Here is a 27,896-nt window from a genome sequence, read left to right on the forward strand (position 1 = left end):
TCAGCCGATCTTTGATCCATGCTAATATCTTTTCTTTCAGATCATGGGCTCTTAACTTAATTTGCAGCCTCAGGTGTGGCGCCTTGTCAAAGGCATTCTGTAAACCAAAGTAAACGACATCCACTTACTCCACTTGATTTGTCAGTTTGCAGTTGTTCATTCTTTTCTTTTGTTCAGTGTGATTTCTTCATTCTTCTGCTTCCTAAGCTGTGGCTCCAATGATACTGGGAGCCATAAAACCAGAGAACACTACAGCACAGAAATAGGCCCCTTTGGTCCTTCTAGTCTGTGCTGAACCAGTTTTTTTTTGCCTATTGCCACTGACCTGCACCCAATCCATAGCCCTTTACACCTCTCATCCATGCAACTGTCCAAATTCCTCTTAAATGTTAAAATTGAGCCCGCATTCACCACCTCAGTTGGCAGCCTGTTCCACATCCCCACCACTCTCTGTGTGTGAAGAAGATCCCCCTAAACTTTGCCTCTTTCTGTCGATTCCCCCTCAAAATTTTAAATACCTCTTATTAAATTTCCCCGAGCCATATGCTGCTTTGCCTGGTTCCTCCTCTACGCAGCCAAACAACAGGTGATTCAGGACAAGTACACGTGGTCGATGTCGATGTAATAACGAAGAAGGATCACCAGCAGAGATGCTTCGAGAAGAGGTTTTTTTTTAAATTTTTAAATTTTTCACACTGTGAACCATATCAATCAAAATACATAAACATTTCCCTCTTAAATATACACAGTGGCATTTTCTCCCCTTTTTTCCCCCTCCCTTCCCTCCCCATTTCCCAACCCCCTCCAAACCCATTAAATGTTCAACATATACAATACATTAAACCCATTAAACAGTGTCATCACACAATGAAAATAAACAAGAAAATTGTGTCATCTACTTTTACACACTGGGTCAGTACATTTTGTCCTCTTATCATTTTATCATTTTAGGGCTGGAGGTCTGAGGCAAGTCCTCTCTGTTATGTTCCATGTACGGTTCCCAAATTTGTTCAAATAATGTGACTTTATTTTTTAAATTATATGGTTTTTTTTTCCAATGGAATACATTTACTCATTTCCACGTACCATTGCTGTATTCTCAGGCTCTCTTCTGATTTCCAAGTTGACATTATACATTTTTTTTGCTACAGCTAAGGCTATCATTATAAATCTTTTCTGCGCTTCATCCAGTTTGAGGCCTAATTCTTTACTTATATTACTTAGAAGAAAGATCTTTGGATTTTTTGTTATGTTGCTTTTTGTGATTTTATTTAATACCTGATTTAGATCTTCCCAAAACATTTTCACATTCTCACATGCCCAAATTGCATGTACTGTTGTTTCCATTTCCTTCTTAGAGCGAAAACATCTATCTGATAATGTTGGATCCAATTTTTTTAACATTTGGGGCATGATATATAACCTGTGTAGCCAATTATATTGTATCATATGTAACCTCGTGTTTATTATATTCTTCATAGTTCCAGAGCATAACTTTTCCCATATTTCATTTTTTTATCTTTATGTTTAAATCTTTTTCCCACTTTTGTTTGGGTTAATAGCATTTCATCAATTTCCTTCTCTTGCAGCTTGATGTACATGTTCGTTATAAATCTTTTTATTATCATTGTTTCTGTAATCACATTCAAAGCTGCTTCCTTCTGGTAATCTCAGTCTGTTCCCCAATTTATCCTTTAAGTAGGCTTTCAGTTGATAGTATGCAAACATTGTACTTCATTTCTTCCATATTTGTACTTCATTTGTTCAAATGTTAAAAAATTATTTCCCAAAAAAAACAATTTTCTATTTTTTTAATTCCTTTTCTCTCCCATTCTCTAAAGGAAAGGTTATCTATTGTAAAAGGGATTAGCTGATTTTGCATCAATAATAATTTTGGTAGTTGGTAATTTGTTTTTTTTCCCTTTCCAAGTGAATATTCTTCCATATATTGAGTAAATAATGCAGTACTGTTGAGTTTTTATATTGCACCAGCTTTTCATCCCACTTATAAAGTATATGTTCCGGTACCTTCTCTCCTATGTTATCTAGCTCTATCTTGGTCCAATCTGGTTTTTCCCTTGTCTGATAAAAATCTGATAAATACTTTAATTGTGCTGCTCTATAATAATTTTTAATGTTTGGTAATTGCAAACCACCTTGTTTGTACCACTCTGTTAATTTATCTAACGCTATCCTCGGTTTCCCCCCTTTCCATAAGAATTTCCTTATTATTCTCTTTAGTTCATTGAAGAATTTCTCTGTTAAGGGAATTGGTAATGAAAGACATTCATTTTAATGCAATTTACCCTCCCTATCAATGTTAGTGGTAATTCTTTCCAATGTTCTAAGTCTTCCTGTAATTTCTGCATTAATGGCTGATAATTTAATTTGTACATGTGGCTTAAATTATTATCTAATCTAATACCTAGGTATTGGATTGCTTGTGTCTGCCATTCAAATGGTGATACTTTTTAAAATTCTGTATAATCCGCATTACTCATTGGCATCGCTTCACTTTTATTTGCGTTGATCTTGTACCCCGATATTTTGTCCATATTATTCAATTTCTTATGTAGTTCTTTTATTGATATTTCTGCTTCTGTTAAGTATACTATGATGTCATCTGCAAATAAACGGATTTTATACTCCTTCTCCTTTATTTTTATCCTTTTTATTTTATTTTCTATTCTTATCAGTTCTGCCAGTGGTTCTATTGCTAAAGCAAACAGTGAGGGAAATAGTGGACATCCTGCCTAGTTGACCTACTTAATTTAAATTGGATCAATACATATCCATTTACTATTACCTTCGCCAATGGTCCATTATATAATGCTTTAATCCAATTAATATATTTTTCTGGTAGGTTGAATCTCTGTAATACTTTGAATAAATAATTCCATTCTACCCTGTCAAAAGCTTTTTCTGCGTCTAAAGCAACAGCTACTGTTGGCATCTTATTTCTTTGAACTGCATGAATTAAATTAATAAATTTACAGACATTATTCGCTGTTCGTCTTTTCTTAATAAATCCAGTTTGATCTTGTTTTACTATTTTAGTTACACAATCGGCCAATCTGTTTGCTAATAATTTCGCTATTATCTTATAGTCTGTGTTAAGTAGAGATATTGGTCTATATGATGCTGGTGTTAATGGATCCTTCCCTGTCTTTGGTATTAGTGTAATTATTGCTGTCTTACATGAATCTGGCAAGTTTTGTGTTTATTACTTCCAGGAGAGGAGGAATTAATAACTCTTTAAATATTTTATAGAATTCTATTGGGAATCCATCCTCTCCAGGCTTTTTATTGTTCGGCAGCTTTTTTAATATATCTTGTATTTCCTCTATTTCAAATGGTTTTATCAGCTTGTTTTGCTCCTCTTCTTGCAATGTCGGCAGTTCAATTTTAGCTAAAAACTCTTCTATTTTGTCTACTTTCCCCTCATTCTCAGTTTGCTATAATTCCTTAAAGTTCTCATTAATCTCCATTGGATTATATGTAACTTGTTTGTCCTTTTTCCTTGATGCCAATACAGTTCTTTTAGCTTGTTCTGTTTTAAGTTGCCAGGCTAATATTTTGAGTGTTTTTTCTCCTAGCTCATAATACTTTTGCTTTATTTTCATTATGTTCTTTTCTACCTTATACATTTGTAATGTTTCATATTTTATTTTTTTTGTCTGCCAATTCTCTTCTTTTTGTTATATCTTCCTTTGTTGCTAGTTCTTTTTCTGTATTTACTATCTCCCTTTCCAACTGTTCTATTGTAGTCCTTTTTCATCTTAGTTACATAACTTATTATCTGCCCTCTAATGAAGGCTTTCATTGCATCCCATAATATAAATCTGTCTTTCACTGATTCCGTATTTATTTCAAAGTACATTTTAATTTGACGTTCAATAAATTCTCTAAATTCCTGCCTTTTAAGTAGCATGGAGTTTAATCTCCATCTACATGTTCTTGGTGGGATGTCCTCCAGTTCTATTACTAATAACAGGGGTGAGTGATCAAATAGTAATCTAGCTTTATATTCAGTTTTCCTAACTCTCCCTTGAATATGGGCCAACAACAGAAACATATCAATCCTTGAGTATGTTTTATGTCTTCTTGAATAATATGAGGATTCCTTCTCCCTTGGGAGCTGCCTCCTCCATATATCTATAAGTTTCATTTCCTGCATTGATTTAACCATAAATTTGACCACTTTATTCTTTTTGCTAGTCCTTTGTCCAGTTTTATCCAACATTGGATCCAAATTAAGGTTAAAATCCCCTCCTATCAATATATTCACCTGCGTATCTTCAATCTTCAAAAAAATATCTTGCATAAACTTTTGATCTTCTTCATTAGCTACATATATATTGATCAAATTCCAGAATTCTGAATATATCTGACACTTTATCATTACATACCTCCCTGCTGGATCTATTATTTCCTCCCCTATTTTGATTGGTACTTTTTTATTAATTAATATGGCTTTTGAATTATATGATGCTGCCGCTACGTGTCCTACCCAGTCTCTCCTTAATTTATTATGTTCCACTTCAGTTAGATGCTTTTCCTGCACAAATGCTATGTCTATTTTTTCTTTTTTCAGGAAATTTAATAGCCTTTTTCGTTTAATTTGGTTATGTATTCCATTAATATTTATAGTCATATAGTTCAACATCTCATTTCCGCTTCCTCACCAACACCATCCCCCTTTTCATCTCTCAGTTTTCCTTTTTTGAACTCAATGTATGACAAGACATGAAATACTTCAACAACTCCCACATCTAAAATTCCCTTAACCCCAAATGTCCCCCCTCCCCCCTCTGAGTTGCCCCTTGTCCCTTGCCGGGCAACCACAACTCCCCTCTCCATTTGGATTGCAAACCTGCTCGCAATCGTCAACTGATTTCGCAGTGTTATTCTCTCCCACCCAACCCCCTCCACAAAAAACTTTTATCTTCACATGTAACAAAGCTCACCCTCTTTCCCCCCCCCTTACTTTCTTTCTTCCCTTTTCTTTCCCTTCTTTAGTTCTTACTTGTACATTATTTTTACATCTTTATATGTAGTTTATCGTCGTTCTTCGTTCTTGTTACATCGCTTCATCTCTCCTTCTGTCCTGCAGGCGTTCTGCAAATTCTCGTGCTTCCTCCAGATCCGAGAACAGTCTGTTTTGCTCCCTCGGGATAACTATTTTAAGCACAGCTGAATATCTTAACATAAATTTATAAACTTTTTTCCATAGGATCAATTCCTCTTCTTTAGGAGTTCAAAACTTATGTCTGAGTAAAAAAATATTTTTTGACCCTTGATTTCCAATGGCTTTTTGTCTTCTCTAATTTTATTCTCTGCCCTCTCCAGTATATTTTCTCTTGTCATGTATCTCAGAAATTTTACTAAAACGGATCTTGGTTTTTGTTGTGTCCGTGGTTTCGGGGCTAGTCTTCTCTGTGCCCTTTCTATTTCCATTCCTTCCTGCTTCCTGTATTTCTGGCATTCCCAGGACCATTGGGATCCATTCTTTTATAAATTATTTCATATTTGTGCCTTCTTCATCTTCCTTTAGGCCCACTATCTTTATGTTGTTTCACCTACTATAGTTTTCTATTATATCAATTTTCTGACCTAACAACTCTTGTGGCTAACTTTTTTGTCACTTTCTTCCAATTTTCTTCTTAAGTCATTCACTTCCATTTCTACAACCGTTTCTCGTTCTTCCACATTTTCTAATCTTTTCCCTATTTCTGTCATGACCAGCTCTAATCTATTCACTTTTTCTTCTGTACTTTTCTTTTTTTTTCATTTCATTAAATTCTAATGTCAACCATTCCTTTAATGCTCTCATTTGTTCTTGAATTTTTTTTTATCTATATACTGTTCATCTATTTTACTTTCTATTTCTCTGTGCAGAGGTTGGTCTTCTGCTTCCTCTTCTTCTGTGTGTGCACCTGTGTTTGTGTCGTCATCTTCTCTTCCTTGTATCTATGTCTCTTCTGACTTTCCTGATGAGGTGCTTGTCTCACTTTGCTGGGCTTCTTCTTGCTTGGCTTCTTGCTGTTGGTCCTCTTTTTTTGGGCTACTCATCTGTTGGGCCTCCTGCTGCTGCTCTTCTTTCCTTTCACTCCCTTTCCTGTCACTTTCCTCTTCTTCCAGCTGAGAGCCCTGGTGTCAGGCATCCCTCAGCTCGTTGCGCTGTGTTTGCTCGCTCCTCAGCTGGGTCCCCCTCCCTTCGGTGTTCTCTTTTTCCTTAGTGAGCGCACTGCGCATGCGTGACTCCTCGCGCATGCACAGTTGCGCGCTTTTGTTTGGCTCAGAGAGACATTTTTGCAGTCCAGCGGTCGGGAGTTCGCGACTCTGCAGGGTCATCACCAACCTTGGGGAGCGGGCTCTTTTCTCCACCACGGCTCCCTGTTTCTTCATGCAGGTAAGGCCTTCTCCTTTCTCTTCTGGCATCTTTTCTTTTTTTCTGTTATTTTTACTTTTTTCTCCTTGGGTGCCATTTTCTTTCTTTTCTCCACAACTTTATCTTTTATTTGTTAAGTTTTGTGTTTCTTGAACTTTGTATTTTCTTCACTTTATTTTTTCTTTTCTAGAGAGGGCTGGTATTCTCCTACCGGTCACTACTTCATCACGTGACTCCTCCTTCGAGAAGAGTTTGAGGAGATTTGGTACATCACCAAAGACACTTGCAAATTTCTACAGGTGTTCTGCTGAGACCATTCTGACTGATTGCATCACTGTATGGTGTGAAGGCACAGGATAAAAAAATACAATAATGTTGTGACCTCAGCCAGCGCCACTACAGGCATCAGACTCCACTCCATTGAGGACATCTGCAAGAGGCAGTGTCTTAAGAAAGCAGCCTCTAACCTCCAGGACCCTCTATACCCAGGCCATGCCCTCTTCACGCTGCTGCTATCAGAAAAGAGGTACAGTAGCCCGAAGATGGTACAGAATCAGCTTCTTGCCCTCCACCGTCAGATTTCTGAATGGACAATGAACCACAGAGATAAACCCACTTCCTTTCCTTTTGCACAAATGTCTTTTTTTAAATGCAACTTCAAGCAATTTTGCACATGTAACGCAACAAATTTTGTGACAGGTTCATGACGATAAATTCTGACTGATTGTAGAAGAACATGGTGGACAGTCTTTGGGCCTATGCTATCACTTCACTAATTATGATTGATTTCACATCCAACCAAGAATGAGTTCAGATCTACCGGTACTGTAAAGGAAAGGTTAGGGGGACAAGCCGTTGCTCTATTGGCTTTATCTTTGGTATGGAATATTCCTCTTCTTCACCATTTCCTCTCTTTTGATGCATTCCTGCGATACCTCAGGCAAATGGTTATAATTAATATGAGACTCTTCAAACTGTAATTATTTACTGACCATTCAAAGATGCAGAAAATCTAAAATGAGAACTGAAGGAGGCCCAGTAACAATTTACAAATTTCACAAGTAACACCAATATTTAACATCGTGCCCTCCTATGCCTCACTGAAGAGCAAACAATTCTTTGCTCAACTCCACTGTGATGAAATAACACCACATACACTGTGAAAATCTTGTTCAAAGACACTGCATTGATGAAAGAATTTGAAAGCTCAATGAAGAAAGGCTTAAAACTCAATAATCATCTGGATTGCAACAATGTCCTCAATCGTTAGGATCTATTTATTTGCAAACCATAAAAGAGAACACCAGAAATAATGTTTTGTAAAAAGCCCATGGATAACATCAAATGTGTTGGCACACTCAAGTCTCATATTTAAATACCAATGTTCTCAAGATCCATGCAAATTAATGTGAACTAGAAGTTTCTAAATTTAAATGTGCCCCTTACTGTAAAGGATTCGTCTCCAAAAAAAAGGCAAATTCACAACTTTTTTTCCCTGACAGAGAAACAGTGTTCAGTTTTATTTTGAGGAAACCATGGAATTCACTCAAGCGATTCTCTCTGTCTTCTTCAAAGTTCAGATGTATTGTCAGAGTACACGCATGACGTCACCTACAGCCCTGAGATTCATTTGTTTTCAGCAGGTGAGGAAACAATTTATCAGCAAAAAACTTTACTCAAGGAAGAGTATGTACACAAGAGAGAGAAATGTCAACAAAGAAAAGTGTAAACAAACTGGTAATACAGAAAATAAATTTTCAGTCATAAATAATGTGCAAAGTAAGAGCCCGAAAATGAGCTTCTGATTGAGTTTGTTGTTCGGAGGGGTAGCAGTTATACAGCAATCAAATGTGGTCATAATGCAGAATTACTCTCAAATCTTGGTTTCCTTAAATGCTTCTGGCTAATATTTTTCATGGGGTTTTCAGCCGGAAATGTTATTCTGCTTCCCATTGCACAGCTGCTGACTGGCCCTCAGTTTATCCAACTTCTCCTGTTTTCAGTTCAGATTTTCAGCATCTGAGTTTTTATTTATTTTCGGAAGAGAGTGTTTTTTTTTTTATTTATACACATCCAGTTAACCTCAATTGATATTTGTTTTACATTTTGATTCAAGGAGCAAACGGCGGGAAGCTTCCATCTGCTATATTAAAATCTCATGCAGGAACAAAGAACATACAAACCCTAAATATGATGTTGAGTCTATTAGCTTTCAGGCTCAGTGAATGACTGGACCTGCGCACACAGGAGAGGCATGTACTTTTTGCACTTGAGTGCAATTTGAGATAACTCTTCCACAAAGTGATTCTTTTGAATAACAAAAATGTTATTTCAGCACATTCTATTGGTTTGTGAATGTACTGGACCAACTGTTGAACACTAATACACACTTATCCACTTATGACTCTTGCCTATGGGTCTGTGCTCCTCCCCCTCCACTATTTCATTCAGGTGCTCACACCTTGATGAAGGCTCAGACTCCAAACATTGGTTATGCATCTTTATCTTTGCAATATAAAGCGTGCTGTTTGACCTGCTGAATTTCTCCAGCGTTGTGTTTTTCCTGCTGAACTCTAATTGCTGGAATTGTGCTGGATCAACTGCCCAGAAGAATTTAAATACAAGCAACACATCTATGAAAAATCACAGAACTGGCATGAAGCTGTTGATCAGTACGGCTAATATTATACCACAAATACAACTCAATGGCTTGATGAATTTTCAGGTTATATTTTTCAATTAAGTTTTGACCTGTTTCAACATTAAATGGTTTCACCATGTGAGAAAATTTATCTGTTTTAAAGTTATCTTAATGTAATGTCTGAGATTCAAAACCCGAGGCCTGGCGCACTATTGACATTATGGCACCAAAGCTATTAGTGATGGGTCCTGAAAACATGGAAAAGCAGTAGTTTGGAAGTTTTTAGCAGGAGATTAATGGGAAAAAATATATATTTTAATTAGTAGAGACATAAAGTTGCCTTTTCTGGAATGGGATCAACCGATATTTGTTCATCGTTATCGTGTTCACTGGAAGCAATATAGTTTTCAGCTTGAAAGTTAATCTCTCATCTTCATTTGGATTCAAAATGTGGTGGTAGGTCTATTTTAACATTTCAAGCTGATCACTTCTGAAATTGTAAGCCTGGCATCCAAGTTTTTACATTGATCTGCCAATAGACTTTTCACAATTCACAGTGTAGGACACAGGCTCGCACTGGACCCACTGTACTTTTAAAGCTTAAACTTGGGCTAATCCACTCAACAGCAGACAAACAACACTCCATGATGCCACAATAAGCACACAGGGGTCGTGCGTCCACTAGTCCCTTTCATTCTCCTCAGTCAATGTCTTGTAATGCGGCTTCTCCAGAGTCACAGAGTTCAGAGATACTTTGGAAAGAAATGTTAACCATGAATAAAAATTCTTGGCCTCAAAATTTTTTTCTGCATTGGCATGATCGAGACACTATCATTACCCCTTCTTCAAACCTGTCATTCATTTACAAATCTCACACAAAGAGATATCAGGGTATTTAACAGAATGAAACATTATAAAAGCATACTACTGGAATGTAACAAATATTGTGCCATCCCTTTAAAATATTTTACATCTGCCTTGAGTTGATCTACAAGATACATCATATCCAGTGAAATTTGAAATATTTCAAAACAAATAAATAATTCACCTTTCCCACTTCAAGTCCTGCTAAAAATTGGGATGTTAAAAGAGGATAATCTCCCAAACACACCTTGAAACTACGTTTAAAGTACCATATACATGCCTTAGAATATTGTCTAGACATTCACCTCCGGATCTGTATGGACGTGTAATGATACCGGCAGGCCACTAAGCTGCTCTCTCTCCTCTTTCACAGCTCAGGTTCCAAAGAGACTAAAGAATGCCGAGAATAAGATTTGGACAGATAAATCATTAATTTATGGGTGTAGTGCATCCGCTCGCTAATTAAAGTATCTTCTCAACAAAGTTCCAATTATTAGCCAAATGACCTCATCCTCAGGCAGACCATTGTGTTGGTGTGAAGGTGTTACAAGCAAGGAGAGTTTGAGTCCCTCACTGCATCAAACAAAACAATGCAGGTCATTTCATTCTTTCCGCAGTATTTTTACAGTAAAGGAGAAAATATTTTATTAAAATTGTTGGGTGTTGATTTTTTTTTTAGACTATATGGAGATAATTTAACAAGCAGCTGCCCAATTCCTCCTTTGAATAATTAATTTGTTTCAAAAGGGAGTTCAAACTTGGAAAATGAAATGCAGTTTGCAGTTAATTTGTCTGCGGAGTAAATATCATGTTATGAAATATTGGAACAAATGTTTAAAAAGGTTCTTGACATAATTTTCGATTAGAACTTCATACATGTAAACAAGATTTTGCAAGAAAGCAGCTGTTGTGGAATTTATCAGAGACCGGGGACTAAGAAATTATAGCATGCTTATTTTATTTTTAATGCGGCCTGTCAATGCAGAACAGATTATTTATCAATAAACAGCAAGCAGAACAAAGTTTAATGAGCAACTTTTTACACTGCTGATAATATTATGAGACTAACATGCGTCGGCAAACAAGATTAAACCATCTGAACCAATCTTGCAGAAATAAGCTGTAGTTGTTCTGTTTTGGTTTTCATACCACAAAGAAAGGTTTACTGCAAACTATGTGCCCTTTGCAGATGATAATAAATAGCAGAAATGACTTCCCACAGATGGCAATGTTGCAAAATGTTTTAATCACCATTTCCAATGACAACTGTTTTAATAAAATAATAGTTGTTACGTTTCCCACGTTTAATACTGTTGCAACATCCCCACAACTTGTTAATTCACCTTCCAGGACTGAAAAATTCTCCAACGCAAAAATCTCTTGGTCAAAATATTTTACAACTGAGATTCCAAGGCCTTTTTCAGCAGACAATTAAAGTAAAGGTCCCTTGTCATTTTGTGAAGGAATTCCTCCTCATCTTGGTCCTGAATGGTCAGCTACTCTTTTTTTTTATTGTAGGCCTGGTTTTAAATTCTTCTGCCAAGGGAAACATCAAATCCACATCTACTGTCAAGCCCTGTATGGATTTTGTATGTTTCAATGAGATCATCATTCACTTCTCAGTACCCAGGAGAGTATAGGTCCAATTTGCCATCCTGGGAATCAATTTGCTGAATTTTTGCTGAGCTCCTTCTATCCCAATTATACCTTTCCTTGGTTAGTATGGCGAGAACTGTGCAAAAGTAAAACACGAAAATCTGTAGACACCGTGGTTCAAGTAAAAACTCAATGCTGCAGAAATTCAGCAGGTCCTTTATATTACAACGGTAAGAATACATATCCGACATTTCAGGCTTGAGTCCTTCATCAAGGTATGGAAACATTCCAATTCTGGCCTCTCTGGGGCCTTGTACAATCAGTTCTAAATGCCTCTAAACTTGTACTTCATTCTTCTTGCCATAATGTGCTTTCTATTCTATTAGTTGTACCAAAATGTTAACTTTCAATGCCTTATGCACAAGGATACCCAGGTCCACTTTTTAAATTTCTCCTCATTGAGAAGAAGGTCTAATTTTTTTTTAAAACAGGAATGAATTATTTCAAATTTTTCCACATTATATTCCATCTAATAACCTGATAAAGCCTCTTCACATCCTTGTCATGGCCCATAGCCTTACCCTGCTTTGGACCATCACCAAGTATAGATGGTCTAAATTTCACCTCATCACCAAAATAACTCATTGAATTCACAAACAGAACCCCAGCACCCATCCCTGTGACACCCCACCAGAGACCCAACCTAAAAAATGTCCCTTCTACTTATTAATTAATAATAGTGGGCCCTATAATGTCCTTCCACCAAGGCTTAAATTGTATTTAGCAAACTCTCTTACGATACTTTAGTGAAGGCCTTCTGAATATTTGAATATAAATTCCAATATATGCACCATATGGCTTTGCCTTTATTTGTTGGACCAGCAAAGAACCATGAAGAAACTCTGACAAATTTGTCAAACTTGATTCTCTTTGACTTTACCCAACTCCTATGATTATTATCTCAATGTGACCACTTTGTTTAGAGAATCCAGCATTTCTCCTCCTTCTGATGCCCTATGTTATGTCATGAAATGGCAATTTCTATCTTCCATTCTGTCAGAGCCGACAGAACCTGGTGACATTGATCGAATTCTTCAAACTGGCAACAGCTTCGTCCATTATTTCCATGACCCTCTCTTTCAAAATCCTTGGGTGCAGGCCATTTCCTTCCAGGAGGTTTCTAGTGCCAGTAATTTTCCACAAAGTTTATCGAGAAGAAGCAAGTTAAGCACTCCATAGAACCGTAGAATGTTACAGCACAGGAAACAGGTCCTTTGGCCCTTCTACTTTGTGCCGAGTTATTATTCTGCCTAGTCCTCTTCACCTGCACCCAGTTCATATTCTTCCATACCCCTCCCATCCATGTACCTGCCCAGATTTTTCTTCAATGTCAAAATTGAGTCTTTCACCACTTCAGCTGATGGCTCGTTCCATGCTCCCACCATCCTTTGTGTGAAGATGTTCCCCCTAAACATATCCCTTTCCACCCTTAACCCATGCCCTCTTGTTTTTTTTTAATCTCACCTAACCTCAGTAAAAAAAGCCTATCCATACCCAACAAAATTTTGAATACCTCTATTGAAGAGTGAAGATTTTATTCACAAAATGTTTTTGTCCAATGTACATGTTCAAAATGTTAACCACAGGTGCAGGAATCAGGAATGCAATGAATGCTGTAGAGGTGAAATCAAATGAAACTGGCACGATAAATGGCTTTAGCAACCCATGTGGAAAAGATTCCAGTGGCCCTGATGTCAACACTATTGCAATAAACCAACTCTAAGCAGTCCTGCAACATCCTCTCTTTTTAAGCTTTTCCACTCATACTAACGGTCTGAAACAAAAAAATAATGGTGTCTTGAATAACCTGGACCGGCAATACTTGCAAAGCTTTTTTGCGACCTCTGTAGTTGCTCATCACTTCGCTCCACAGAAGAGGATTATCATATTACTTTGACAGGAACACTGCCATGCAATGCAAAATGCGTTTTCAAATAAAGCAATGTAGAAATTCTCAGCATCTGGCCCCAGGCTCATCCCTGAATTTTGACAGCAAGACCTGTGGGATGCCAAGATGATTTGGGGGGGAGGGGGGGGTGGGTGGGTGCTGGGCTGGTGGGAAGGAAGCAACTTTTAAGAATCTGTATTCAATCCATGTGAGCCCAAGTCCAAGGTCAGGGCTGTCAGAGTGAGCCCTGTATACAGCAAGCTGCAAGGTGTTAAAGGAAGAATGTGGTTGAAAGTTTATATTAAAACCCCCAAGGACCTCAATATCACAGAACTGATGGAGATTTACTGATTTTTTTTTCACATTTGTGTGTTAGCTAATAGAATGACTGCTACTGCAAGAAGATTTTAGTTTTGATAGTCTTTAATGTGGACTTTGAGGTCCCAATGTGTTCGTATGTAATTGCACAAGTCCCAATTTTGTGGCAAATACACACGATGACCACACAATAACCATTATTGTTTTCTTCCATAGAAACATTATCACACTTTAATTTTGGCCTGCTGCTTGCTGGGGTAGGCATTTTGAATGAGAACAGCTGTAACTTCTTATTGATATGTTGTATTTAATTCAGTTGAAATTTCTTGATTGTGAAAAATCCCTGTTGTGAGCCTGTAACTCATTTAATCAATAGGCATGGTGTAGATCTGGGGCCTCACGCAAGCCTGTCAGGTCAGATTCAAGCCTTTGATGTAACAAAAGCAATTATTACATTCCTGGTGATGAGCGGTACCTGTCTGCTGCACAACAGAATGTCGCCTGTACCAACACCCTTTTCTTTGCGGAAAGGCCGATCGGAGAGAGGACACATGATATTTCTCACCCAACATAAATAGATTCTCTCCCTGGAGCTGGCTGCAATAACTGAGCAAACCCCCATCTCGCTTATGTTTCATTGGTAAGATGCATTTATTTGATTGTCTCAGTATAAAACAACTCACTCTGCAGAAAATATATAGCATATAAACACATGGTTGCTTCAGCAGCACAGGGAGGCAGTATTTTATAACTAATCCATGTCGCTACAATTCCAAAATGCTCCACCTTGAAGTGTGCTGGTAAATTAAATTGCAATATGGTTTCAATGGAAAAAAATAACAATAGTTATTGTATGTGCATTATTTGTACTTCAGGGATTACTTGTATTGTTAATTCTACAACCACAATCCATTTTGGACAAGAACGTCCATAAGACCACAAAAGGTAGGAGCAGAAGTAGGTTATTTGGCCCATTGTGTCCATTCTATCACAAGCCAATCCATTTCCCACTCAGCCTCATTCACCTGCCTTCTCCCCATAACTTTTGAATACCCTAACTATTCAGATACCTATCAATCTCTACCTTAAATACACCCAACGATTTGGCCTCCACAGCCACCTGTGGCAGCAAATTCCAGCTTTCATCTGTACTCCATTAATTGTTCAGATGAAAACGGAAGAGGTTTATCATTCACTTTTTTTAAATGCAAGAGACTGAAAGTTTGATTCATGAAAAATCTGACTTTTGCAAAGCCATGGAAACCAACTAATGACTGAATAATGTTCACTCAGGATTGATGAAGGAAGGTTGGGTGGAACTGCAGCTGAGTTGGGATAATACATTAAAACTTTCCCTTGTCTGGAGTAATTCAGAAATGCTGGCTTCAACCTAAGTGAATTCCATTTTGAAATAAATCTCTAAGGGTTAAACAGGTAATAGAATTAGAAGACTTATGCCATTTTGCAATACCGTGCCAAAGAATGTATAAGTTAATTAGATGCAATCCTCCTTGCTCACCATTCCTTGTATATGTATGGATAACTTTTAAAGGATAGGTTTTCATAAAAGAATAATATCAATTTAGCTGGGGAACTCTACTACCCAACAACTCAGATTGAATTGGTTATAAATACGAATAAACAGAATAAGCCCAAACAGCCAATGCAGACAGCAGGAAAAGGGAGAGGGAGTACATTAGAGATTTCATGTGTGATAGGAACTACACTCCCACTCACTCTCTAACTGGCATCTGGAGCAGATTTGCTACAACAGACATTGAAGAACTAGATTACATCCAGTTAACTGAGCTCTAAACTGATTATGCATGTGCCAAACTAATGGATTACATTTGCAAGAGGAAAAATAACATCCAATCAATCTCAATTACAGCAGACCACACCAGCCCAGATAAACTTGAAAGTATCCAGCAACTACCCACAACTGTACCTCCTCTCCTCACCAACTGTTCCACGCAAAGGGATTGGTATATTCAATCAGGAAAAAAAAGTAACTGAAGGAGAAATGCCATCATTGCAATGGCAGGATGCCATAAAGAGGCTGTTTCACTTTCTCCACATTTTCTGCCCCATTATTAACTAATTTGAGAAAGAACTGTCCTTTTCTGTCCCTGTGTTTTCAATGTGTTCATTTGTAGTGTACTTTGTGTATTGTGGTGAGGATGGGGTGAAGTTCTTCGTCTCAGGGGGAAGGTACTGGGGTGGGTGGGGGGGGGGGAAGATTACAGTGATTGACAGCAGCTTGACTGCCTATTGGACACCTGGCTATTCTGACCCTGCCATTTGGATTCCACCCACTGAGGTTGGGATCAAATGAGGTTTTCAGAAACCTTTGGAATGGCGGTAAGATAAAACCAGGCTGATGTAATTTAGTCTCCATTTTAAAATCATATACTGTCTGTGTACTTTCATGTTTCATTATAAATTCCTGACACCCACATTTGTAACAGGAAATGCCTTTGTTAAACCAGAAGGCTATAATTTTCGACATGTGATTGCCATGGCGTTCCATTGCTCCACTGGCAGGAGAGTGTCTGTGTTACAAGTTCACACAAGAGGATTAAAACAAGCAAACAGACAAAAAAAAATCTCTTTGATTGAAAATATTGATGTTATCTCATTTATATGAGATTAGCTGAAAAGTTGGTTTCATGGAATCTAATCTGGCCCAAAAATTGATCTTTTTACAAAACAATAACTATTTTTTTTCAAACAGCAGGACACGAGCATTTTGCAGTCAGGTTTGACATACATTCCCTTCAAAGGGTGAACATCAACAAGTCCCACCCTGGCCACCAGGAGGAGCAGTTTGTGCTTTCAGAATGCTCAGGCCTCAGGAGAGAGGCAAGGGAAAGGGGAATGGTGGAGACATTCATCTCCCACACCATCTCAAGTCTTGGAGAATGGAGGAGGGGTGGCCACAGAAGGGTGGAGTAAAAACCTAAATGGGAAGTGCATAAATTTTAAATATTTGAAGTGGAGAATATCTATATGTTCTGCAATTTGCTGTTTAATTAAACCGCAGGAAAGTTTTGTATTATTTATAAATCAAAATATGTAACAGATTATGATAAAATTAAAGCTCAGGGCAGAAACGTTAGCAATAAACACAAAAATAAAGTGCATTAAGAGGGATTTAGCAAGAAGCAGCTTTTGCAGCTTCAGATTATGTCCATGCACATGCACACACACACAACCTACCTTATCCTAGCCACATAAATACCCTAGTTCCTTTTCTCTCCCCATCCCCTGTTCTGAGTTAGCTGTTAGGATGCAATTTTAGAGAACAAAGTCGACACTGAACGTTTGGTCCGTTCCAATGCCAACACGGAAATAACAGTTATATCCCACAATGGCCATTGAAAGAACAGTTTTGCACAAAGTAAAAACGATACCTATCTTATCATCATCTTTCTCAGATCAAAGCCAAAAATTAACTTTCCATGTGAAGCATCAAACTTGGACCCATCTTAAAACTATTGGCCAAAGAAAAAAAAGAACATACGAGTGTTCCAACCCTCCCCCCCCTCCCCCCCCCCCCCCCCCCCCCCATGGAAAGCCCTCTGTGAGATAATCTCTTTCTCTTCCACAAAGTGAAAGCACAGTATAGACTCTTGATCCTTGAGGTGTCAGCTTCACAACCCTCTGGATTTCATCCAATAATTGCATATGTGATGCCAATCAAAATCAGATACAATTTCAAAAAAACATATCCTTGCAGTGATTATAATGCCACACAACTTTTGATTTGCTTTGCTTCTCACCTGAAAACATGAACCCACAATATTAATGATCTTACTGTGAATATTCCCATTATTTATTTGCTGTTCTGCTACTTCAAAAACCATTCATGATTTTGATATCTTATTTTACCACAATGACCTGCCGGATCTGCTGTCTGCCTCCTTAAGTGCACATCTAATGCACCTTTTCAACATCTGGTAAGGAGTCCAACTTTACCCCAGAACTAATACAGTTGAGCAGCACGGTCAGTGTAGAGGTTAGCACAATGTCTTTACAGCACCAACAATTGGGACTGGGGTTCAAATTCCGAGCCGTTTGTAAGGAGTTTGTACGTTATCTCTGTATCTGCGTGGGTTTCCCTGGGGACTCTGGTTTCCTCCCACCATTCAAAATGTACTGGGGGGGGGGTAGGTTAATTGGGTGTAAATTGGGTGGCACAGATGCGTGGGCCGAAATGGCCTATTTACCATGCTGTATGTCTAAATATAAATATAAAAAAATTTAAACCTGACTGGTTGTCCTCTTACTTGTTGTTTGTATTTACCGATTGGCCATTGCATTTGCCCATAAACCAAGAGTGACCACATTTCAAAATACTTCATTTGGCTGCAATACACCTCAAGTTGTCAACTTTATTTATTGTTCATACCATGCTCGCACGGTAGAACGTGATAGCATTCCTCCAGGACCGTGGAGGAGAAGCTACAAAAGCAGTTAACACATTAAAATATTTGATATTAAGACATATACACTGAAAGTCCATGGCACGCCATCCACATCTGTACTGGGAGTTCTAGAGCCTGATGGCTTGGGGGTAAAAGCTGTTTCTCCACATAAAGGCCCAAGTGCTTCGGTCCCTCCTGCCAGATGGGAGAACAGTTTACATGTGGGATGTGCGGAGTCTTTCACAATGTTTATTGCTTTCCGCCTGCATCAAGTGTAGATGTCCTTCATGCTAGGAAGAGGTTCCCCAATGGTCTTTTCCACTGACTTCACTCTCCTCTGAAGGGTCTTGCGGTCCAAGATGGTATAGCTTCCAAACCAGGTGGTGATACAGTTGCACAGGATGCTCTCAATATATCCAATGTCGAATGGAGGGTGGGAGATGAACTTTCCTCAGCCTTCGCAGGGGTTTCTTGGCTATGGAGTTGGTGTTAAAAGACCAGGTGAGGTTTTCCACCAGCTGCACACTGAGGAACTTGATACTCTCGACGACCTCAATGGTAGAACCGTCAATGGTCATGGGAGCGTGATCTTTTTTGCTTTTTTTAAAATGTTCAGATACAGGTTGTCTGCTCTGCACCAGTTCATTAGTGTCTGCACTTTGACTCTGTACGCTGCCTCCTTGCTCATACTGATAAGGCCCACCACTGTTGTGTCATCAGCAAACTTAATGATGTGGTCACAGGGAAATGAAATGAGTGAGATGAATGTGAGTTTGATTCGTTGAACCATTTTCTACATCATCCATACTTCCTGTCACCTGACACTGATGATAGGGCTGAGTGTCACTTTTTTTTGAGTTGTGTAATCATGACCATTTGGAACGTGCATCTGGCTGACCAAACTCTGTGAAGATCTCACTGTGCCAGAGGCAGCTGCACTCTGCATATCTAGTATGACTTCAAATTCAGACTCTCAGATGCTGGTTAGAAAAGGATTCCATTTTACTTGAAATATTCCCCAAACTGCAATGCAGCATTTTAGAACAAGGTTAGCTAATGTTATTTTTTTGGACATGTATAACACTGTCTGAATCACTGTCCAAGATGGATTTAGAGAAGGAGCCATCGGCTCCCGCTATGGTGTATATTTTGACTATTGTATATATTTAACATTTAAGGTCCATTCACCACAAGTCAGAATGCAGCAAATTATCAATGCATTTGCTCTCTGACTTATTTTCTCATACTGCCATAATAATTATAAATGATGTGATACAGCCACATGAACCTAACTAAATGGCAGATGACTGGAATGGTTTCCATAAGATGTTTGCTGAGGCTGCTTCTATCTATGGAAAAAATGATCACTTTGACCTTCAGAAGTTGTCATTTGCCAACATTTTCTTCTTACCTGCACGAACAACAACAGCTTCACACTTATTGTGTTAGTGCTCAGGCTCTACATTTCACATTAAATCAAAGTACTGAGTTGGGATGTTATGGTAAAGTTGTACAAGACATTGGTGAGGCCAAATGTGGAGTAACTGCAGGAAGAGTGTCAATCAAATCGAAAGAGTCCAGAGAGGATTTACAAGGACGTTGCTGAGACTTGAGGAATTGAGTTGTAGAGAAAGGTTCAACAGGTTAGGACTTTATTCCCTGGAGCATGGAAGAATGAGGGGAGACTTGATAGAGATAAACAAAATTATGATGGCTATAGATCAAGTAAATGCAAGTAGGCATTTTTCCACTGAGGTTAGGTGAGATACAAAAGAGAGGACATGGGCGAAGGGTGAAAGGGGGAAAGTTAAGGTGGAACATTAGGGGGAAATTCTTCAAACAGAGAGTAGTGGGAGTGTGGAACGAGCTGCCAGCTGAAGTGGTGATTGCGGGCTGAATTTTAACACAATAAAAGTTTGAATGGGTACATGGATGGGAGGTGTATGGAGGGATATGGACTGGGTGCAGGTCAATGGGACTAGGCAGAATAATAGTTTGGCACAGACTAGAAGGGTCAAAAGGCCTGTTTTCTATCCTGTAACGTTGTATGGATTACAGAGGTCCTCGCGGATTCTAGGTGAGGTGATAATCCAACATTAGCTGCTTACAACGTGCAGTTAAAGTTTGTGCTATGCTACAAATGTGAAACAACGAATAAATAAATAGATAACATTTGTTAAGTGCGTTCCCACTATTTGGCACCTTATGTAACAAGTGACTTCATAAAAGACCACCATTTATTGTATCGGAGATATATTTGTTCTACTTTATTCTTATTATTTGAAATTGCCCAAGTAGTTCCTCGCAAAATATGAACATTGGTTATTTTTTTATATGTACAACACGGTAAAAGCTGATTCAGATTATTTAAACCTGTGCTTCCTAATTACACCCAAATTAACCTACAACCCATACATTTCTGATAGTTGGGAGAAACCAGAGCACCCACCTAAAACTCATAGAGCAAAACACACAGAAATGCTGGAGGAACTCAGCTTATTTTGCAGCGACCATTGGAGATATATTACCAATGTTTTGAGCCTGTGACCTTCTTCAAGGTATAAACAAAAAGCAAGCTGGCATCTCAATGAGAAAGGGGGAAAGAATCGGAGGAGATGTCCAGACCAACAAAACAAAAGGTGTTAAATGGATATGACAAGAGGAAAGGTAAGAATTGATTTTGGCTCTATGAAAGGAGACAGAGGGGAAAAGGGGAGACAGAACTAGAGGAAACGAGATGGGGGTGGGGGAGGTTAACAGAAACCAGAGAAGTCAATGTTAATGCCATCCCAAGTAGACATGGGGAAAATGTACAAATCTTTACACACAGCACAGGATTCGTACTCGGGTACAAATAATAGCGTTGAATGTTTAATGTTGAAAACAATTTTGTGTCGTCTTGAAAAATGTTGCTGCCTCCTGTAGCATCACCACCAATGTGAGGGATTAATTACAGGAGAAGATGACATGGGCAATTTCCATTCCATGTTGTTGCCTGCAAGTTCATGCCTGATCAGTAACACAAAGCAGTATGTTGGGATCAGCCTCCAAAAATTCTTCCCATTTGCTTCAATTGAACCTAACTTTGCATGCATTGTGCAGTATGGTATTTCTACAGTAGAGCATGTTTTCCATTACTAACCAATGCTGAATTTCTAGCAGAATGATGAATGTAAAATGAAAATTATGGCCGAATGCTTGATTTTGAAATTGGAATTGAATTTTGTTTATGCCTCTTGATCCCCGTATCCCCCTGGCTTCTAACTGTCTAGCAGGGTCAGGGAGAATGATAACTAAATAGAAAGTTGCTTTGGAGGTGCCAAACAATTTTTGGTCTTTTTATGAAGAGAGAAAAAAAAATGACTGTACGGAAGTAATTTTTTCTTAACCAATCAACAATTTCATTGTAAATCATGAGATTGCATTCTTAAATGGGCTGCTTGAAGTCAGTATTTGGCTCCTGCATTCATGTAATCAAGGCTGTTGAATGATATTTCAAATATTTTATAATAAAAAGCTGCGTTGCAGAGTCCTTTTTTTGATAAGCTATGCAGTCAAGATTGCAAGCAGAATCTGTTCCAAAACACATAGGCTGTTCAGCGATCCTATCTCTGCATTTTTTTTTAAAATAGAACAGCTTTACTGGCAAGAAAGCGGCACGATAAAAAAAAATGTCCCAAAGCTACTGCCAAGTTGGGTTAACTACAAGTCTGTGCCTGACATTGAGTGGAAGGTAAGTGGAATAAGGCTGGTAGATTTATGGCCATTTGTACCTGATTGTTCATACTAAAGCCATTATGGAATGATTAGAGAAAAAGGTGAAGGTTTAAGTCCAGTGAAAATCAATACAACTGTCTACAGCAATTCAGCTGCCCGAGTCGAGTACCATTAACTGGATCTTTATCCCGTCTTAGGTTACAGGGAGCTGGGTACAGGCTTACTGCATGCCCACCTGAACAGTTTTCTCAAGTTAGATTGCCAAGCTATTTTTCTCTCCTTTCATAAATTATAATGTTTTGGTTTGAAACTGTACCCAATATCATTTCAATTGCAAAAAATACTGAATGAAACTACTTCTTAATGTTTTCTTCCAATTTCTACTGATCTACGGAGCTAAGAAGCAGGTGCAGAGGAGATTTACCAGTCTGTTCCCTGGATTGGAAAGCATGCCTTACGAGGCAAGGTTAACAGAGCTAGGGATTTTCTCTTTGAAGAGAAGGAGGATGAGAGGTGACTGAACAGAGGTCTACAAGATAATTAAAGGCAATAGATATAGGGTGGACAGGCAGCACCTTTTCCTGGAGCAAGACGAGCCAACACCAGAGGACATCTGTACAAGGTGAGGGGAGAAAGGTTTAGGGGAGTTTTTTTTTCAATGAACACAGAGAGTCGTGGGGGCCTAGAATGCATTGCCGGGGGCTGGTGGAGGCTGGTACAATCGAGACATTTACAGCACTCTTAGAGAGGAATATGCATGCTTGAAAAAAAAAGAGGGTTACGAGGAAGGGAAGATTTACTTTGATGAATAAGTTTCTATCAGTTGGCACAGTATCGTGGGCTGAAGGCCTGTATTGTTCTTTAATGTTCTATGCTCTGCTCAATATCTGTGGCAGAATCTTTACCATGGTATCGCAATATTGATATTCTCTGTTTGACACCAAAGCAATGTCTGAATACTATACTTTTTAACTATTAATATCAAATGAGCAGTTTATTTAAGTACCGTCTCAACTTTGGTCATTCGTAGAGTCAATGTCAGAGCAATGTTTTGTTCTATTTGTATCTTACAAGCAGACAATTCTCATTTCTGCAGTAAAGGATTACTCATGAGGCAAACGAAATTCGGAGGACTGAAGCAAATACGTTTGCAAACCAGTTCCACTGAGCTCTTTAAATCCATTCTCACGCTTCCTTCCCCTTTCTCCTTTCAGAAGGAACAATTTACATTGAATAACATAACAGAGCAACAATAGCTCACACAAAAAAATCAAAGGCCAAACACGTTAATATTTCCATTCATATTGTTAACCATTTAAAGTTCAAAAATACAGCGTCATCCACAAAGCACAGTCAAGGATATCTGCTGGTCCACTTCTTGTGAAGCATTCTGTGGACAGAACCAATTCTGCAGCTGAAGGCAAACCATTCCTTCATTTATACCATGTGTGATCTTGAAAGAAGCTTAAAACAAACAGTTTGAACCTTTTGGGATTTCAAGTAGGACTTGCTCCTTTCAGTCAAAAAGTTGCCCCAGACCTCAGTCGGAGGTATTTCTGAGAAGTCTGACCTTACATTTGCCAAGAGGATACTCTCCAAATATGTGGTATTGCATATTTATGTAGCAAGCAATAAAAATAAATTGTACGTTAGTTGTCATAGCTGAATGCCTTAACAATTAAAATCTTTATATTTCAGGTTCCAAACACTGCAACTAAACCTAAAAATGAATATTATCCCCCTTCTTCATAAATTGGTCTCATGACATGCATATTCCCCCCCCCCCCACCTTTATTAAGTCGTGTAATTTTATTCTACAGATTTTTTTTCACGATGAGGGGTGAAAAGTGGAGGGGTGGGAGAGGTCAGAGGGGAAAGAGAGATGGAGACATTTAGAGAATACTACAGCCTGCATACAAATCACTGGGGAGGAATACGCAACATCTCTCGTGAGATCCCAGAGCGACAGCAGATAAACACAGAAGATCCCTTTTGCTTCAGCGAGAAATTTGGGAATAGCACGATTGATCCATGCCTGCAAGGAAGGTTATGAATTCTGGGTGCGTTGCAAAAAATTTCATTTTTGATTGTGGGTGTCTGGCGGTTGGGTGGGGTGGGGGGGGGGGGGGGGTTGCCAGGAAAATTGCTATTTATTGCCCATTCCATGGAGCTTTTCACACTTTACAACTGTTTGACACATCTGACAGCTTGCCTGACCATTTAAGAAACAGGCAAGAGCAAATTACACTGGTGAGATGCAATTACATATTAGTCAGAAGAAGTACGAAGGACACATTTCAACCTCTTGTTGATCAATGAACAGTTGAACTTAAGAATCTGACTGCTTTATGGTCATTTTTATCAAAACTAGCTTCTACTTTTCCAGACATCAAGAATATATTTTACAGTACTTTTAAATTCTCAACTGAATGTCGATTTGTACTCATGATAAATTACTAAAGTGAATACAGAAAAGTAAAGAGAATTGGTATGAAATGAAGTCAGAGAGAACTGCAGAGGGACTGACTGCAAAGAGTGAATTCCGAGGAGGTATTCTCAACAGGGGCCACAGAACGGTTAAGGGGGCCCATGGACTGAAATCAGAAAATATTTTTTCATGTTGGATTGAAGGGTGTCTGCTTAGAACAGAGCTGCATGGGAATTTCCTCACCAGAGGGTGGTAATTCTGGAATTTGTTACCACAGGCAGTCGTGGAGACCAGGTCAGTGGATGTATTTAAGGCAGAGATTGATAGGTTCTTGAATAACCAGGGCATCAAAGGATCTATTTCTCTTCCTATGTCTTATGGTCTTATAGTGGGGAGGAGAGAAGTACAGAAGAACCCAACTAAATGACTGCTTCACAGGGAAGGAGGCCCATAAACCTTGAACAGAGTCCGAAGGGGACCATCAGCCAAAAGAAGGTTGAGAATGGCTGGTGTAGAATACTCATGGTTTTGGCTACTGGAAATGAAATGGGGCAACAGGAATTAATATAATGGACCAAGGCAGATGTTAGAAATTCAGAAGCACACAACAGGTGAAATAATTGCTCAGGTGTGTAACAATGGGCCAAATATAAAGGTTCTGGTATTGCTGAGTGACTGACAAAGCCTCAAAACTCACAAAGATTAGAATTACCACAGAATTTGTTCAGTTTTACTGACAAACTATAATTAGTAGGACTGGAGGTTTGGAGATGGATGGAGATCCTACCAGTTATAACAGTCAACAATTTCAGAAGATAATATTTTGTCAAAATAAGCACACCAACGAAAGAGTACTTGACCAGCCAGCAAAGGGGAAGAACGAAGTAAGATTCATCAATAACTGTGCTTTGGGAAAACAGAACTGTAAGCATCCCTGGTTATTTTTTGAGCTACAAAGGTGTGGGCAATTGTCTGAAACCAAGAAACTTTGAGACCTTAATTTAATTTAGATATAATGCACAGTAACAAGCCCTTCCCCACCCGCAAGTCTGTGCCACCCAAATACCTCAATTAAAATACACCCCCTGTACATTTTGAAGGGTGGAAGGAAACCAGAGCACCCAGAGGGAACCCAGACAGACATGGGGAGAATGTACAAACTCCTTACAGACAGTGCCAGATTCGAATCGGGGTTGCTGACGCCGTCAGAGCATTGTGCTGACAGCCACGCTAACTGTGCCGCCCAACCCTTGCCATTTACGTGGCATTCCTCCTCATCAGGAGAACATTTCTGAAGGGCTGCAGATCAGAGATCCCACGGGACTAAGAAACGAAGTTAAACCCTGAGAATCTTTCAGCATAAAACTGGGGCAGGGGATGAAGGAAACTTATGACACCCAGTGGAATACAAAAAGGCAAATCCTGAGGACTAATCAAGGTCAACTGTAACTGCATGACAAGTGAGCACTGAAAATTAAGAAAATAAGAATTAGGAGCAGGAGTCGGCCATTCGGCCCATCGAGCCTGCTTCGCCATTCAATGAGATCATGGTTGATCTGATGATCGGCTCAACTCCACCTACCTGCCTTTTCCCCATATCCCCTAATTCCCTTACTTTGTGAAAATCTATCCAACCTCATCTTAAATATATTCACTGAGGTCACCTCCCATGCTTCGATGGGCAGCAAATTCCATAGATACGCCACACTCCGGGAAAAGCAGTTCCTCCTCATCTCCATCCTAAATCTACTCCCCTGAATCTTGAGCTATTAGTCTCCCCCACCAAAGGAAACAACTTATCTCTGCCTTTCATAATTTTCTATAAGATCCCCTCTCATTCTTCTAAATTCCAGCTTCTGAGGACAAAGGGGTGGAAGCAGGAATTAAAATGCAGCTCTTCTCCAGAATGGGCCAAACCGCCTTGACATCTCTTTGAACTTTGCATTGAGAAATCCATGACACATGCATATAGGACTAATATTATGTAATTGTTAAGGAAGAGTCAGACCGCAAAGTCTGAAATTAAAATACAGGGATGAGCTCACAGTAATATTCATCACTTAACCAACCAATCTCATTTCAACTTTATGCCCAGTTTTCAATAGATCCTCGGAGGTGCTGCAATGGAAGGCAACATTTGTATTCCAGATTTACTTAATTGACTAAAATAGATCAGAGTATTGATTAATGAGTCAGGCAATCAGTCATGTGAAGCCTGTTGAACAACAGCCTGAGGGGCCCGTCTTCAGAAAGCTTGATGTAGAACTCTGATTAAATAGGAAGGTTTTACTTCAAATAAAACAAAATAATTTGCTCTCTTGTGTCACTCCCTTGTGGTGACTTTAATCCTCAAGTCACCTAACCTTATTGGACCATCTGAACTGACAACAGAACAAGAAACATTTCTTTCCGTCCTAGATGTCAAAATATTTCTGACTTCAGCAATATTTTCTCCTGTACAAAGACGAGGGGTATTGTCTTCACCAATTTTGCATCAAACAATTTTGCTGCTACATTAGTTTAAACATCACATCAAGTTTCTAATTGCCATTTTCTCCAAACCTCAGATGCATAAAAATGGCCTCTGGACGACAATCCTTTGTTAACAAATATTTGCTTTGAAAGAACCACAGGTGGAGAATTTAATGATTGCTGTTCACTGTGATTGAGGAAGGACCACTTTGTGAAAATGTTGCTTTCCTTACCTTGTATAATTTCAGGCTGGCTTCGTGCCTCGAATTGACAGTGTGCAGCCGCAGCTTCTCAATGCTATTAGTGTAGTAGTCACATGCATTGCATTTCAAGTGCACTGGGTTCCCAATGGCTACACATTTCAGTCGCCACTCGTTGGCCTTGCCTCCTTCCTTGATGTGTGCTACCAGCTGATATTTCTGCACGTGCTTATCTGTCTTACAGTGCAACTGGAAGTTGGCCTTGAGCTGGGTGTTGTAGCGGCAGAGCTTACACTGGTAGGAATCACCGATGACTGCTTTCCACTCCTCCTCGGGAAGGTGGCGCTCAATGTTCATATGTAGACCGAGAGTCTCCAGGTTGTCCGTCGTGAATCGGTTGCAGACCGCACACTGAAAAAGCTTCAAAGAAGGATCATTCGTGGTTGTGAACGTTTCGCCAAGGTTCATGAGTTCTTCTGACACCAGCTGCCCACCTCCCAGTCGCATGTCAATAGGAATCTCACCACCAACTGCATAAAACCAAAGAATAAAGAGCAAGAATGAAATGCTTGGTAACAGTGCCAAAAAGTGATGCCCAAATCCTGAGAAGAAACCCTTTGGTCTCTCTTTGAATGACCAGTCTGAACTCTTCTAAAGACAATACTGACAATACTGTGACTGTTAATGAGGTCCAATCTCCCATCATTGTCTGCGGGTAAAATCTGCAGCAATAGTAACGCTTTATTCAAATTAAATGGCCAATCTGTTGCAAAGTTCAATAAGCAGAATGTGCGATGTCTATTTACTTGATTTGTTGATGGTAAAAGCGTGCTTAAGAGTTTGCTTTATGCTCTTGTCCCTGAATAGAAGACTGAGATGGTCAAAACTCATTTC

General features: G+C 38.9%; 1 protein-coding gene and 1 long non-coding RNA gene across 4 annotated transcripts in view; one reads left to right on the forward strand and one right to left on the reverse strand.

Annotated features, from left to right (window-relative positions):
- The window catches only part of zfhx3b (zinc finger homeobox 3b), a 524,157-nt gene that overhangs the window by 315,321 nt on the left and 180,940 nt on the right, over positions 1 to 27,896 (reverse strand). For both annotated transcript variants that reach the window (XM_069901315.1, XM_069901314.1), the window contains one exon: positions 27,036 to 27,532. In XM_069901315.1, coding sequence (XP_069757416.1) covers positions 27,036 to 27,509 — 474 coding nt within the window. In that variant the 5' untranslated portion in view covers positions 27,510 to 27,532. The remainder of the gene's footprint in view (positions 1 to 27,035; positions 27,533 to 27,896) is intronic.
- LOC138744729 (uncharacterized) lies at positions 14,140 to 27,784 on the forward strand. Of its 2 annotated transcripts, XR_011345730.1 has the most exons (4): positions 14,140 to 14,398; positions 20,744 to 20,852; positions 21,818 to 21,918; positions 27,247 to 27,784. It is a non-coding gene; the product is annotated as an uncharacterized lncRNA (long non-coding RNA). The 2 variants fall into 2 exon arrangements; XR_011345731.1 differs by lacking the exon at positions 20,744 to 20,852.

Source organism: Narcine bancroftii, chromosome 10, assembly GCF_036971445.1.
Source record: "Narcine bancroftii isolate sNarBan1 chromosome 10, sNarBan1.hap1, whole genome shotgun sequence".
NCBI classification, from domain to species: Eukaryota; Metazoa; Chordata; class Chondrichthyes; order Torpediniformes; family Narcinidae; genus Narcine; species Narcine bancroftii.